The sequence below is a fragment of the Cygnus atratus genome, chromosome 8, assembly GCF_013377495.2.
Source record: "Cygnus atratus isolate AKBS03 ecotype Queensland, Australia chromosome 8, CAtr_DNAZoo_HiC_assembly, whole genome shotgun sequence".
Taxonomy (NCBI): domain Eukaryota; kingdom Metazoa; phylum Chordata; class Aves; order Anseriformes; family Anatidae; genus Cygnus; species Cygnus atratus.
In genome coordinates, this window is record NC_066369.1 from 12630294 (window position 1) to 12647470 (window position 17177).

Sequence of the window (17177 nt, forward strand, 5' to 3'; positions counted from 1 at the left end):
CCCTGTCTCCAGGGCCACATGTGGACATTTTCATTTTCAGACAGCATATATAAAAATATCTAGTTGGAATAAAGAACTGCCAAGTCAGCTGCTAGCTATCTGTGCAGGCTAGATTCACCTAGGACAAGCTCTTAGAAATCTCAGTGCTCTTTATCACAATTTTATCTGGTCAGAACAATCCCCACTGACAGTGGATAAAGGCTGCAGACAAAGAAAAGGGAAGAAAAATTTTTATCCTGACCAAAAAGCTTGAATCTGCTCTAGAATAAAATGAAAGCACATGTACATTTTTTGTAAGGTAACAATTATTTCTAATAAAATGACAGTTGCTCATGCACAAGCACACCTACTTTGCATGCTCAAACACACGTGCATTGACAGTCATTTCTCCCCCAGCACAGGGAGAGGGAACAGAGGTGAGTACTGGGCCAAAGGACATACAGGCAGAGGCCATGGAGTCCTCACTCTGTGGATGCAGGTTCTCCAATATTACCAACCCCAAGAATTCAAAATCTTAAAATGAAGTTTATCTATTTATTATTATTATTATTTTTAAGAAAATGCCTATTTTGGGCATTTCCGATTTTAAACATTTGGATATTTGTCCCTTATTATTTTTACTTGGAATCACAAAAGCCAGAAATTTACCTGCTTTTTTTTTTTTAATGAATTTTTATTTTTTCACGTAGTAATGATTCCAAGAGGTAGACAGTGAGGAAAAAAAAAGTCAAATACTATGAGACTAACAGTAAAACTATCAGAGTTGGCAACACTGGTCTCCCATGATTAGAAATTACTTGCTCATCTTTGATGGGGATTTCACCAAAGCAGCAAAATCACAAAAAGCCAGGATGGAAGTTCAGGCTACCCAGCCATCCCTGAAAGATATCTACACTGAAGAGAAATGATAACCTGTCCCAGAAAAAAGGGAGAAAGAAAAGGGGATAGAATCCATGCAAAGACTGGAGAGTTAGAGAGGATCTTAAAAGCTTTCACAGATACAGATCGGTTGGAAAATTTGAGAAAAGCACAAGTTCAAGGACATCCTGGGAAGCTCCCAACTTACATGAGTGACACTGCTTCCCTTCCCCCCTTTCTCTGATTATTTCAGTTTAATATCCTATTATGAAAGCAAACATTATAAAGGGGAAATTAAAATGAGTGCAATTGCCATTTAGTATTCCCTACATAACAGGGCAATTTCTTCTAACTCCAGAAACACTAGAAACAAAGGTGATTCTCTATCGTAATGACAGCACACTACCAAGAGAGAGGAGGTAAGTATTAGTTGAACATTAAGAATGTGACACCTACTCATTTCTAAAACCCTCCTATATTGCAATTGGCTTATTCTTCCAGTGGAAATTAAACAACTTCTTTGGGTAAAAATTTACTCACAAAACAACTGAGAGATGAGGTGATTTGCAGCATATGTGGGACTGCAATAACCTGACTACTTTCAGGTTTACTCCTGAGAAATCTAAAGCTCCTCTATAACACTTCCACTGTGTGTCATGCTCCATAAATATTCGAGGAGTCTTAGATCTCACTAGGAATTACAAAGTATAATTGAATTGATCAGAATTTGATTTCTTGATGCCTTAGGAAAAGTATATGTAACATATATACCATCAACATCCTATCCAAAACCACAATCTAAAGCATATGTCAACCATGATTAATAATTTATTAATTAAAGCTTGATAGAAAAAGGCAATGTCCTGAATTAGAGTTGCTGTTGATGTCTGGGGAGTTTTATTCAGAAATTCTTTACAATATCCACCAATATCCATACTATTTGAATCTGCTTCTTTTGCACTGAAACATCATCAGAGTTAAAGCCAAATATAAAAACCGTTTATTTATCTCCCTATCACTATACACATACATACGTATATACAAGAGGTGACAGATCCAAGTTTGTACAGTTCTTGGTTACAGGCTAAAATACTAATGTTCAAATTCAGCTCTCATTCAAAAGATATTACAAAATGTCCTTAGGACAAAAAGTCTCACTGAAAATTAATGAGACTGCTTGCTCCTGTTGGCTACTCTGAGAATATCTCCCTTAAACCCAAAGGAAGTTTACCTGCATAAGAATTAAATTCCAAGAAAAGATGTAACTCATCGGTGTCTGGTTTTGACACAGGAATGCTTGATAATTTATCGGATTTCTCCTAGATAAATGAAATCTACATCCATAAAGATAGAAGCCATTATTCACTATTTGCCAAAAAGCAACAACAGGAAAATGAACAGAGACAAATAAACAAGAGTAAATATTTGTCAAACGCTATGTTCCAGTACTACTGATTTTAAAGGTTCTTTGGCTTCAAATATCAAAGCTTTCATTTTGCAATTAACTCACATGGAGGAGTAGCACAGCTGCAAGGAAGGACTGTCCCTGGCAATAGCCAATGTCTTCATCATAGACAGAGTATGCCTAGAAAAAATAAAAGTCAACATATACTCAGAATGTATTTACTCATTTGCTATTAATTGTATTACATTTTGATATTCAGAATATGTAAAACTATGCAGGCTAAAATAATAAATGGAGTGAAATTGTAACCCACCTTGCACAAGGTTTTCAGTGCACTTAGGAAAACCTGGGTAGTTCACCCTGAGTCTTCCATGAACATTGTATTTGTCTATTTTTATTTTTAAAACAGCATGAAAAGAGTTGGATGCAATTTCCCTTCACCTAAACCAGGGATAATTCCACTGAGGAATGGGAATTTCATTTCAGTAATGAAACAATGGGAATATAAAAAATGTAAGCTAAGAACCAGGTGCCTTTGTGTGATGGGGAGTGTGTTTGTTTATTTCTTTTTGGAAAAACAAATCTTTACATCGTGAAAGTACAGGACCTGAGGTTGTTAGTTTGAAAATCACTGAGAACTACCCTACACTGAAAATTTCATCAGAAACAGGTTTTCCATTTCCTTGTTATGCTGAAAAATGAAGAAGACTCCTTCTCCTACAGCATGATGGCTGCACTACTTTTTTCTTCCTATTAAAAATAACTGACCTTCCCTTCCTCTTTGCTTTTCAGAGACAAGATGATGAATACTGTTTGAAAGAGATGTTAGAGGATGTTAAAAATCTGAGGAGACTTGAGAAAGTAAGCAGGAGCAGGACTGACAGCAGAAAGACAGCCACCCTGAGAGAAGAGCGAGGCAAAGCAAAACAGCAGCACCAGGCCAGAGCTCCAGGAACAAGCCACGTGAATCAAGAAATGTGCTTTTTCCCCGGACTACCTCCAGCACCACTTACAGCTGAGCATGTTTCGAACTGGAACACTGTGCTTACCTGCCGTTTTTAAGTTTGCAATGGAATCAGATTGCAAATTCACTAAGTGGAAGCAAGATGAACAACATGAGTTGTGCTGGGGGAACCAAAGCCACAGGGATCTGCCCCACAGGATTTCAAAAGTGCCTTAACTGCCTCTTCAGAAGTTAAGAATTTTGTCTCAGAAAGACATTTGGCTCCTTTTAAGCCAAGCGCATTAATATAATTGCCAATAATTTCTGCCAGAACATTGAAATGGAGGCCAAAATGTACGTCAAGTCTTTAAACCGCCTTTCTTTTTCACTCTGACTGGCAGAAACGAAGAAAGAAATATTTCTAAGAAATTATGCGCTGACTCCAGTAGAGAAGATTTCCATCAAGAATATACACTAAGTATTCCGCTAAAGGTCACTGTTTGCAAACAACTCAGCCATACATCTACTACATTTGCAGCTTTGTGAAAAGTCAAAGCATGCCTTACCATCACTGGCCATTTGTCTGTGCTGCTGCTGGTCCCCAGCAGTTGGAACTGGGGTGACCTTGATTCCAACCCACTGCTCATTTTCATTTGTCAAGTAAATACAAGAAGATTAATCACATGAATTATTGCCAAAAAAAAATTAAGGAACCATTATAAGTTGCTTATTGGTTTCACCTGTTCTAGCCATAAAAGCAAAATACACAAAATAACTCCAGAAGGATACAATAGCAGGCACAAAACTTGGAATCAGAAATAAGGGTGCTGTCCTTGAAAAAGTGAATTTTAAATTACTCTTTAGCTTCTAAACATGGAATTAACAGAAATTACTTTCAACACTTAAATTAATATTGCATATGGCTTATTAAAACCATCTCTGGTTAATAATAAACAGCAAATAGAGTCTTTATGTCTTTGTTCCCCAAATCTATCAGTTTATGGATGCCTATTATTTTGTTTCCGTAGCACTCCTAAAAGATGCATTATTTCTGCTTTTGAAAGGCCAGCTCCAGATATGCCAAATTGCAAATAATAAATTTGATTTATGATTTCTTCATACTGCATAAAACACTTTTATTTTACTTAACGAAAAAAAAATCCAAGCTGAAAAATAGTAAATGATTGACCTTTTGGGGTGGCTTCCTCTATTTTGAGAAGTAATAATACCACAACAGTAATAATTTGCAGAAAATTCTCTTATGAGAAGCAATGTTAGCACAATAGCTAATAGTTTGCTGAAAACAGCATTGAACTAATGCAAACAAGTTTTTTTTATAAAACAAAACCAAACCAAACCAAACCAAAAAAACTACTGGGAAATCAACACAGTGGAGCAAATAAACTGCCTCCACAGCTAGCATAGACAAAAAGTAAGGTAAAGAAAGTTGTCAGAAAGAAAAAGATATGCCTTGGAGATTGTGAAACAAAATGAAATTGTGGCAAAAGATAGAAAATGGGGGAAAAGCAGGGGGAAACAAACAAACAAAAAGCCTCACTCTGCATTTTAAGCATAAAAATATAAAGGAAGACCAAAGAACTTTCTCATGACCAACTTCCTGAGCACAATAAGACTGATAATAAATCAATATTCAAACACATCCAGAGCAGGAAGGCAAAGCTTCATCTTGGAAAATATATGATGAATGTACAAAAGTTGTATTTTAACTCCAGCACAAAACCCACAGGAACTTTCCTTGTGTCTGTTTTATTGCAGAATAATCACTGAGGTTGTCATCCTGCTGGAACCACTTCTAACAGGGAATGCGTTGAAGGGTCTGTCTCCAACTGAGTCTCAGAAAGAGATTATAAATTAAAATGAACAAAAAATACAAAAAAAAATTATTAAGGACAGTATGGACACAAAGTTTCAAAGGAAAATAAACTGGTAAACCATTAATTGGCTTATTTAATCAGAAGAACAGACAACAAATGGGAGACATTTGTAAAAAGAGGAAATCCGTGGAACTACAAACCAGTAGTTTTAGATAATTTGGTTTATAAAAATTACAAATTAATTAGTGGACACATATATACATAGGACATAAGAGAAAAACATCTGAGAGGTCCAGTAAAAGGGACATATCTTGGACCATTTCTAACATATCTTGGAAGAAACCATGAACTATTAAAGAAAATATATATGTATGTATTAACTGTTGGATCTGCCTGTTTTTTGTTTTGTTTTGTTTTTTAATTAATTTCCACTAGGCCCCTCCCCACAATCTCATCTTCAGAAGCAGCTGTTACAAGTTACTTAGATCTGAACATAAGAATTAGATCAAACTGAAAAAGATTCTGCTGTTAAGTCAAAGCAAAAGATTTTTATAAAAAACAGTCTGTAGAATCTACGTGGTTTCATTTTATTTGCCCCAAGCAAATACATTTTTGAAGCTTTATGCATATTATATTTCCAATTACTTTTTTTTTTTTTAGTTTTAAATAACCTATGGGACTTGTTATTGCTGAAGTGTGATGTAATTAACTAAAATACCCTCAAAAATAAGGATGCTGCCTACAGACACCTCAATAATATTAAGTTCTTGATAAAAGATCTAAGATGAATTAAGATTTATCCTTTCAAGGGACTTAGGAGCATTAACTTTGTTTTTCTGTATGAAACATGAAAACAAAGCAAAATCCCAAACCTCCTACTTCCACTGAAGTCACTGTTTACTTTGTAATTTCAAGAGAATGGGATTTTTCCCACGACAAGCTTTGACAACGTAGTAAACTTTCAGTTGTTATTTTCTTAAGCTCTTCATGAACCTCTAATCACAATGCATCAATTAACCGAGATCTTAAATATTCTCTTTCTCACAATTGAGACTTAATAACAATTCTGTCTCAAAGCCTACTTTAACTCCTTTTAACTTAACAAAGACCTCATCTACAGAATTAAAGTGTCTTTTTAATAACTGTCTGTCTTATGCAGAGCTGAAGTGTGCAGTTATTAGCGCATCATCAGAAAGTGAACAGTTTGGAAGCAAAAGAGTCTCATCAAAATAAGTCCGTGGTAGAGAATCACAGAAGTGATTCTGTGAAATAAGAAGACTTATTTCTGGGACTGATTTTTTTTTTAATTTATTTATTTTTAACCGCATGCATATTGGGAAAGTGGTTGAAGAATCCAGAGATGGATAGAAATTCTTCTTTAAAATAATTATTGGAGGAAAATCTTCCAAGATCAGAATCTTCCATGGATACAAAAATTCCAGGTACGTACCGCTGAAAAAGGAAAGGTTGCTGATCTGAATGTAATAACTCAGCTTTGGGATTTCTGCAACTAGTATGTATCAGTCCTAACAGTTTGAGAAAAGGAAGAGTAAGGAGCACATCTTGCATTCCAGACTGAACTTTTTTCACCATTTTGTGTCCTCATAAGCACAGAAAGGATTGCTTATACTTGCTGAAGGTTCATATGTACTTGAAATAGCAGCAAAATGCAAAACACTAACTAGTAAGTATCAGCTTACAGTCACACTGCCAATTTGCCTTTACCATAGTAACTCGATTACATTAATTACAATTACATCAGAAATTAAACAGATCTCATGAAAAATATTTCTATAGTGCCTGCCTCATAAAAAGATCTTTCTCTTATTTGCCAGAGCTTTCATCCCCCCCACCCATACACACACGCTTCACAGCAATGCCGTGGAAAAGGTACAAGCAGAGGCCCTACAGATCTCCATTCCTCATCTGCAGTACCGGTGTTTCTCTTGTCAGTAGTAAAGTTTTCTGGCACAGGGAACTCTCGCTTCTCTGAAATAGTGACAGGCAAACTGGCAAGCTGCTTGTTAACAGCCATACTAGATATCTCTGTCCCAGGAAAAAAAAAAAAAAAGGTAAGAAAATGTAACAGGAATGCAAAATTTTTAGAATTATAAGCCTGATTTGCTCCCATGACTTATCTCTGTGTCACTACCGAAACGACAGAAATGATCCAGGGCATCTTCTCGGTGTTTGATACAGAAATGACTCTGTGCTGAAGTCCATCTCAGTAGAGTTAAAAACCTGCATGGTGCCTCAAGAACAGGCTGTCAGTGAGAGCACAATTTAAAATGCCACACCTAATAGCAGAATGTAAGGCTCCACATCTGAATTTATTACAGGGCCAACAGTCTGAAAGTAGGGATATTCCTATGACTGTCCCATTCTACAGAAAATTTCCATGTGACCTGAAAAGTGCATTTTTCGAAATTATTTACTCATTTATTGAGCGTCCCCGAGGGGCAGCTGTACGATACACACTATACCTCATCCAGAACTACAGGCCTAGCAAAGGCCCAGGGAACAAAGAAAGGTTCGCGCTCACTCAGGCAAGCCCCTGAACACTATAAAGTCTTTACACCATTTCCAGCACTTGAGATTCACAACCCTGACCTTTTTACTAGTACAGTCTCAGCAGAAAATCCATATGCAGGAACAGTACTGCTGCTTCCTCGCTAAGCACAGATGCACAGAGGAGGAACCTTATTAATATGGAAATTGAAGAAGACAAGGTAACATTAAAAATCCTTTGCGTGAAACAAGAAACAATATTTACTAAAATTGCTCTTCAATCCAGGAGTGAAGAAAATAAACAACTAAAAATAGATGAAAAATGATTCTTAACAGATTCTGTTTATGCTCCTATGTATATTCTAAAATACAATAGACTGCTACAGCAGTGAAATAGATCTGCTCTCTGACGAGTAATTAAACCAAAGGGGACAAATACTTAAACTGCTCATTTGTAAACTTGAAGAGATACTAAGAAAATATTGAGAAATGTAGAAGAACACGTGCATGCAGAAAAGAGGTCATCATATGAAAGAAGGTGCTGCAACTAAGTGAAAATGAAAAAAAAAAAAAAAACACAACAAAACAGTTGACAGGACGGCATTCGGCAGCAGTTCTGCCATGCTGGAGGATGAGCCCAGAGTAATCCATCATTTGTTGCTTAGCACGATACAGAAGCTGCTGGTCACAAAAGAGCAATTCAAAGCCATTTTCACATTTCAATTACACAGCAAAGAAAGTAAAGTATTAGCTTTGCTAGAAAAACAGTTTATCATTCCCTCTGCTAATCTGGGTATCAACAAACAGACATTGTGACAACTACTGAAATGCAGTGTCTCTTTTCAAGCCAAAAATCACACTGATCCCAGGAAAGTATGACTGGGTTTAAGAAAAAGCTACAAATTTGATAAAGCAAGGAGATAAGTACTCAGTAACAAAAATACATCATGATACAAATGATTCATAGCTTTCCATAATGCCTTTTTCATCGGAAAACACTGACACCAACTCTGAATCTCTGAAAAATTATTCAACCACTTTCACAAAAACACAGAAATGTTGTATATAATTTTCTCGGTTTGTCCAGTAGGATTATTAACCTAGACAAATTGATTACCCGGAAACATATTCAGTTCCTGCTATTAACATCACAGTGGTTGTTTATCAAAGAGGAGTTACTTTCATCAAAAAATTAGAGAAAACATATCTTGCGTTACATTGTGCACTGCGTACCCTCCAAAACTCAAGAGGACGCTTTCTGCCACACACCTTGATTGCCTGAAGGATAGAGCTGTTAACTACACATGCGAGCATGGAAGGAGGTCGAGAGCACTGTCGTTATGCTTTGTAACACAGCGAATGAACTCTTTAAATATAGCTTGAATTTTCATGGTATTTAAACAGAAAGTGTGCAAGAAATGTAAGTATTTCCTGAAGATGCTTGCTCTGTAAAATCTAGCTTATGAGATGTCCTCAAGTGAAATCTCCGATCTGGAATTCTTTTCATTCCTTATCACCACTGTCAGCCTTAAAGCTTATTTTTAGATACTTTACTTTGTCACATAAATGTTATGCAACTGAAGAAGTTTCCATCTTTCCTGATTTCCTACTGTTCTGAAGAAGAGATTAAGAGATGGAACTAGAACTGACAGACCCGTTCAAATGAGGCAGTGAGCTTTTAATGTTTTTCCTTTTTATCTGACTGCTCAGATCATCTCTCTTTCCAGTGGGGCACGGAGAAAATGCTCTTCAGCTCTTTACCCTCCCACTTGAGGAGGGAGGGTAGTCCCTCTTCTAGCCTCATTCAGCAATCCCATTCTTCAAACATCCTGTTGCCATGTCAGAAGAAGGGTGTGAGTGCGTTAGCACCTCTGATGGAAGTTATTCCAGTAACATAAAGCAGCCAATGGAATGACAACTTTATAAGGAAATTAATTAGTTTTTAACAATATTCCTCTAAAACTCACCAAGTCAATCATAAACTCAAGGTCCAGCTAGACACAGCCGTAGATGGGTCATTTGCAGAACAAAGCCGTCACCATTTAAGAAAACTGTACAAGTATGAGGAAAAGGGGCTGCCTAGAAATACACTTTGCAGTTAAGCCTCATCTTCATACTGGCAAGTAGGTAGAAACTGGCAAGAAGAAAAGCAGTAAACTTATGAATAATTCAATGTTGAATATTCAATATGGCTGTTATACCAGGAAGCAATGCTTCACAAATCCTTCTTTGAAGGAACCACTGAGTACATAAAAGAATAAGGCAGTCAGTATAGTATACAGGGATTTTTAAAAGACATTCAACAAGATTCCTTCCCAAAGACTTTTTAGGAAACTCAGCTGCCACAGAAGAAGGCTCAAATAATTGATTAAAGGATAGGAAATGAAGGGAAGGAATAAACAGTCAGTTTTCGCCCACAGAATGAAGGTGAAGTCTCTTGCAGAATCTTACAGAAATACATGCTAGGTCTGATGCTGCTGAAAATATTCACAAATCATACAGAACACAAAAAATAGCATAGAAACAAAGTCTGGTGATGATACAAAGCTGCTCAGAGTAGTAAATTAAAAGCTGATTGCAAAGATGCTACACAGAACCTGTTCATATAAATAGAGAGTGGCAAAATGGCAGAGGTGATTCAACTGCAGATAGAGAATGTTTCGAGGGAAAAGCAGTCCTCAACCTGATGCACATGCTGGTGGACTCTGATCTAGGCTCTTCCAGAAACCTGAGGGTGAGAGAAGCAACATCTGCAGCTCCTTTCTCTGCAGAAGTAGAGGCACAGAGGGCAGGAAAAGCCCTGGCTTTGGGAGACAAGTACAATTCTTCACTTTTGCTACAGACAACCCAGAAAGGATGGAAATCTCTGCCTCTATGAAGCTGTCTGCTAGACAGAAAAGTCTGCTAAGTCACTTCTAGTTCAAACAGACTCCTTCCTTTATCTTCTCTTTATTAAACAAAATAAGCTGAGATACCCATTCATGAGAATGAGATTTTCTTTCCTAAGAATGTTATCAAGTTCATCCTTGGCATGGAACTTCTACAGATTCTTTCCAATTTAGCAGTAGTCGTCTAATTCTGGACACAGTAATGAAAAGCAGCTGCAGCAACTGTAAAAGACTGAGTTGCTCAAGTGATTCTATTCCTACCTAAGCTTCATCCATATACACATCCTTCTACACTTCATTATTTACCATTCCCTTCTCCGTGTCACCTACAAATCTTTATCAGAAATGATTTTTCTGTTTTCTTTTAGGTGACTAACGAGAACATCAAATAAACAAGAGATCTTCATGACGCCTTGTTTGAAACATTTAATTCCATGCTGCTATGTTTAGCAACCTGTTAGTCAGTTTATAATTCTTTAATGTGTATTTTATTCGTATTCTAACTAGTCCAGTGTTTATGATTTTTTTTTGCATTGCATCAGACTACATGTTCTACAGAATTGTGATAAAATTGCCTTCACCAAAGAAAATCTTATTTCCTTTTTTTATGTTAGCTTGTCAAGATCTATTTTCAATAAACTCACAGGCATTCATTATAATATACTTCTCACATTTAATTCCTGATAAGCTGAATGCCATTCCATCATTTTTCACTTAACTGATAGCAAACTGACAAGCCCATTACTACCTACCCATCCTAGTTTTTCTTTTCAAAGCCCTCCAGGATTAGTGAGAAATCAATATAACTGGTCCAAAGTCCTCCCTGCTCTTTTCTTTTCCTATTTTTAAATTTTGTTATGTGGATTATTTAGGACAATGAACTTCAATATATGTAACCTAAGCAGCTATTTTTAACAGTTGTCCAAATTACTGTTTGAATAGCAGACTGTATCACCATAGAATTTATCTGAAGAACAGGAATACGTATCAATATACCCCAAAGGCAGGACACTAATGTCTACTTGTTATGACAACTCCATCATTTCTGTCTATAAATCAGCTGGAGGAGGAAACAGAGTAATAAGGAAAAGAAGAGCAGTAGAAATGTCTTTGTCTGAGGCAATCATTTTTTCTACATGTAGAAAAAAATGTAAAACAAAAACTGACTGCCAAAAACACAATAAAATCTGACAGCAAGAGAATTACCTATCTAGCTGCAATATTCTACCTTCTGGATCCCTCCTGAGCAACACAAGTCTGTCTGTATAGCCTGGCCAAATCTGTTCACTTAGTACTTCACCTTCCCTATACTTAAATTGAAAAACATTAGACTTTTCCTTGATCAGAGGTGCTCTGAAAGTTGTGAGTGAAAAGCTATACACAGAAATCAGTTGTGGAAAGGTCAGCTAACTTGTTCTCTAGATAATTATCTCAGAGATATTCCTGCTTAACCTAATTGCAAAGTTTGCTCTGTGGATTTCTCTTCCTCTGAAATCCTCTCTGCCAGGAGGGAGAAAAAAGTTTTGATCCACCATTCTTCTACTGAAACGGCCCTCTGATAGCAAGCTGCCTGTCAGTAAAACTCATGTGAGCCTCAACTCTTCTCACATGCATCTTAGGAGATACAAAATGCTAAGTTATGTAAACTACTTCAGGATACCTAGTACTATTCTTCACATACATCTAAGTAAAGTGTTAAAATTGTATTGATTAGTGATTTCGATCAGAACAAGGTTAGCAGGACAAAATACAATCACAGCAAAACATGAACACTTGAAAATTCAGAGTACTGACTGTACCTTACAGATTTTGTATAGAGATTCCTGACCGTCTCCTTCTGTATCTTTGAAATAATCATGTGCTGGAAATGTACGATGAATATCTCGTGTGATGACACTCTCTTGAGCAGAATCCTGTAAAATGAGAGAAAAATCCCAAAATATTGGCTTGGTAACAGTGTAATTAAACAAACAGAACATAAAATTCTATGTGCAGTCGACGTGGTTACGTTAGATAACTGCTTTACTGACTGACTCATACTCCAAAAATGCTTTGGGAAGAAACTGAAAAGCTTCTAGTTTCGAACGCAGTAATAATTTGACAGTTTAACAAGAGCAACGTGGCATGTTTTCTGCCCTCCAGGCTTGCAGTTCAACTTCAGAACTCATAGAAAATGACTGGTTATTTAATTGTAGGTGCATTTTTCCTACAGAACATATGCTTACTGTATTTCTCTACAAGTAAAAAAAGAAAATCAGACTGTCTCTCAAAGGCTCAGAGTAAATGAATAAGTATATTCATATCAGTATAAATGTCTATCAATCTACCATAAAAACCGTGTTAATTACAAATTAGAACTATTACTTAGAAATGTTCAAAGTCCATCATTAAGTGGTCTTTAAGAGAACAAAACCAGAAATAGTACAAGAAAATGTTATACTTTCAGGTAAATCTCATATCCTCCTTGCTATTAGAACACCTTCAATAGCATTTAATTTCATTTTTACATTGACAAGCAACTAGGGATAAGTTCAGGTGCCTAAACATGTGTGTCAAATGCCATTTTAGAAGCCCTAAAATACCTTGCCTGATAAGCAGCTGCTACTGCAGAAGGATACAAGTCTCCTGTAAGTGCTGCATCATCTCTGCAAGCTCTACATGGACGATCTGCATACCCACATACATCTAAAATGACACCGAATGCCCTTGTTTAGGCAACTGAATTGATCTCTAGCCATACCTGCCTCTGTAGATAAAGAAGTAATTGCTTACAACACTGTATTGCTATGAAAAGCTGGAAATCATTGCAAAAAGAGCTGAGAAATACTACTGTGTGTATGAGGAAGTGATATCAAAGTGTCAGAGCTGGAACTGCAGCAGCTAATCCATTATCTTCGGGTTCCAGTTACTCTCAGTAGGAGATAGTACCTTTAGGTCAGTAAATACCAAACACTGCTTTACTTTATTACCTTTGTAATCCTAAAGGAAAAACCAACAGAATCCACACATGCGACTTAGAAAAGAAATCCTTTATGAGCACTTTTATCTTGAGAACAAAATACATCCATTTACCATAGAGAAGCCCTCAGATCGCAGTTTGTAATCCAGGACTCTCCACAAAAGTTTTTAACCTGCTGGAGTCAGCAACCAGGTAATCTCCCAGGTTTAGGTGGTTTCCTAATCCCATAAAGGCCCTACAGAGTACCTACGCTGTGCAATAAGGCAGTTGCCTGCAAGTGCCCAAGGCCAGGCTGATGGGGCCCCTGGCAATCTGCTCCAGCAGGAGGTGCCCCTGCCCATGGCAGGGGGGGAATTAGATAATCTTCGAGGTCCCTTCCAACCCAAACCCTTCTGCAAGTCTGTGACTCCATGAAGTAAGCAGCTCCCAGCTGCCCCAGAGATGGAAACCTGAAAACCCAAGAGATCAAAATCACAGAATCACAGAATCATCTAGGTTGGAAGAGACCTCCAAGATCACCTAGTCCAACCTCTGGCCTAACACTAACAAGTCCTCCACTAAACCATATCACTAAGCTCTACATCTAAACATCTTTTAAAGACCTCCAGGGATGGTGACTCAACCACTTCCCTGGGCAGCCCATTCCAATGCCTAACAACCCTTTCAGTAAAGAAGTTCTTCCTAATATCCAACCTAAACCTCCCCTGGCGCAACTTTAGCCCATTCCCCCTCGTCCTGTCACCAGGCACATGGGAGAACAGACCAACCCCTACCTTGCTACAACCTCCTTTAAGGTACCTGTAGAGAGCAATAAGGTCACCCCTGAGCCTCCTCTTCTCCAGGCTGAACAACCCCAGCTCCCTCAGCCGCTCCTCATAAGACTTGCTCTCCAGACCCCTCACCAGCTTCATAGCCCTTCTGTTGACACGCTCCAGGGCCTTGATGTCCTTCTTAGAGTGAGGGGCCCAAAACTGAACACAGTACTCGAGGTGCGGCCTCACCAGAGCCGAGTACAGGGGACAATCACTTCCCTAGCCCTGCTGGCCACACTATTCCTGATACAAGCCAGGATGCTGTTGGCCTTCTTGGCCACCTGAGCACACTGCTGGCTCATATTCAGCCGACTATCAACCAATACTCCCAGGTCCTTCTCTGCCAGGCAGCTTTCTAACCACCCATCTCCCAGCCTGTAGCTCTGCTTGGGGTTGTTGCGCCCCAGGTGCAGGACCCGGCACTTGGCCTTGTTGAACTTCATACAGTTGGCCTCAGCCCATCGGTCCAGCCTATCCAGATCCTCCTGCAGAGCCTTCCTGCCCTCGAGCAGATCGACACACGCACTTAGCTTGGTGTCATCTGCAAACTTACTGAGGGTGCACTCGATCCCCTCATCCAGATCATCAGTAAAGATATTAAAGAGAACTGGCCCCAGTACTGAGCCCTGGGGGACTCCACTAGTGACTGGCCTCCAACTGGATTTAACTTCATTCACCACGACTCTTTGGGCCTGCCTACTCAGACAGTTTTTAACCCAACGAAGTGTACGCCAGTCCAAGCCATGAGCAGCCAGTTTCTTGAGGAGAATGCTCTAGGAAACAGTGTCAAAAGCCTTACTGAAATCAAGGTAGACCACATCCACAGCCTTCCCCTCATCCACTAAGCACGTCACTTTATCATAGAAGGAGATCAGGTTCATCAAGCAGGACCTGCCTTTCATAAACCCATGCTGACTGGGCCTGATCGCCTGCTTGCCCTGCAAGTGCCGCGCAATGACATTCAAGATAATCTGCTCCATGAGCTTCCCTGGCACTGAGGTCGAACTAACAGGCCTATAGTTTCCTGGGTCTACCCTCCAGCCATTCTTGTAGATGGGCATAACGTTTGCTAGCCGCCAGTCAACTGGGACCATCCCTGATAGCCAGGACTGCTGATAAATGATGGAAAGCGGCTTGGCCAGCTCCTCCGCCAGTTCTCTCAGTACCCTCGGGTGGATCCCATCCGGCCCCATCGACTTGTGTACATCCAAGTGCTGTAGCAGGTCGCCAACCATTTCCTCGTGGATAGTGAGGGCCACACTCTGCTCCCCATCCCCTTCCACCAGCTCAGGGTACTGGGTATCTAGAGAACAACTGGTCTTGCCGCTAAAGACTGAGGCAAAGAAGGCATTAAGCACCTCAGCCTTTCCTCATCTCTCGTCACTAAGTTTCCCCCCGCATCCAGTAAAGGATGGAGATTATCTTTAGTCCTCCTTTTCATATGAATGTATTTATAAAAACATTTTCTGTTATCTTTAACGGCAGTAGCCAGATTGAGCTCCAGATGAGCTTTGGCCTTTCTAATTTTGTCCCTGCACATCCTTACAACATCCTTACAGTCCTCCTGAGGGGCGCGCCCTCTTTTCCAAAGATCATAAACCCTCTTTTTTTTCCTAAGCTCAAGGAAATCATGTGGTTTTGTTTCTCCATTCACTCCCATGGCAGCTAAGAAAATAGCTAAGAGTTGCAACAAGCGCAAATGTGGCATTAACTTGTTTTCTACCAGCACTCCTTTGAGTAATCTTCTGTTCCCTTCTGCGTCTTCGGTTCCTTTGGGGTTCCCAGCTCGCCATGTTAAACCACAGCTCCATCCTTCCTCCACACCCTCTGGACCCAGCCCAATCCTCCGGTGTTGCACACAGCAGTCTTCCTCTTTCCTCTCCCCACTTTCCCCCTGAAGTTCGTGTCTTCTGTGAATCTTTGCTATCCTGAATGTTCTGTTTCTGACACCCTAATTTTCAGTGATCTCAACTGTTGCTCTCCCTTTGCTTGACAGTAACATCTTTAGTACAAGGCAATGACACAATCTGTATTTTGTAAAATACCAGGCATGTTGTTATGTGCTGAGAATAGGAAAGCTTGCAGAGAGGAGGTGTTTTTATTACACTTGCTGCTACAGCCGGAGAAAATAAACATGCTTTTGTGCTTTCACCACGTTACCATCAGGACTTGCAGGACCTCTAAGCATCACGCAACTATTAGCGACTGAAACTAACCACGCAGTCTAAATCACATGCAACAAAACAAGGAATAATAATAAATGTTTAATAATGAGCAGCTCTCTAAACAGACTTCTTTAATGAGTATTTTCATTTACTTGGCTTCTAAACACAAGAGCAGCTAAATAATGGCAGTCTTCCCCTCTCCAACAGGTCTGACAGGTTGGTGACATTCCTAGGAATTGCCTTGAGCAGCATTTAAGACCTACCGGCACAGAACAGTTACCAGGCCTGCTGTAACAACCTGCTGGGCTTCCCATACCATGCGGGGCCGCCTGGTCAGGTACTGCTGCAGCGAACAAAACTTCAGGACCCACAGCGAGGACGGCAACTCGGTGCTCTCATATCAATGCTCCACATTTCAGTCTGGAAACAGACTTATGCTAGAAATACTGCTGTGAGAACAATCCCACTACAGTCTGAATCCCTGATGTCCGATCCCTCTCTGACTGCCCATGAACACCTCCCAGGTCTGACCATCCTGCTGCAGGCATGCTCTCCAAAGAGAAGGGGACCCTTGTGGTCCAACTCACCCCAGCACCTGCACTCTGAACGAGGCCAACCCCAGTCTTTGAGAGATGCAGAAGCAAACAAAACTCCTGTGAGAGCACAGACCTCTGTGACAGTGCTGTGCTGTTGACCACTGCAAAGTAATTGTAATGCACTGCCTAAAATACCCTTTATCAAATGGCACAGTCTCGATTAGCCTTAAGAATGATGTTAAAAAACTTCAGTTCATCCAGTTTCTAG

The 17177-nt window shown here is 39.3% G+C and overlaps 1 protein-coding gene across 16 annotated transcripts in view; it reads right to left on the bottom strand.

The window, feature by feature from the left end:
* Positions 1-17177, bottom strand: part of RABGAP1L (RAB GTPase activating protein 1 like) — a 248469-nt gene that overhangs the window by 95830 nt on the left and 135462 nt on the right. For all 16 annotated transcript variants that reach the window (XM_035537617.2, XM_035537610.2, XM_035537612.2 and 13 more), the window contains 2 exons: positions 12237-12350; positions 2369-2443 (listed from right to left, as the gene is read on the bottom strand). In XM_035537617.2, the coding sequence (XP_035393510.1) occupies positions 2369-2443; positions 12237-12350 (189 nt within the window). The remainder of the gene's footprint in view (positions 1-2368; positions 2444-12236; positions 12351-17177) is intronic.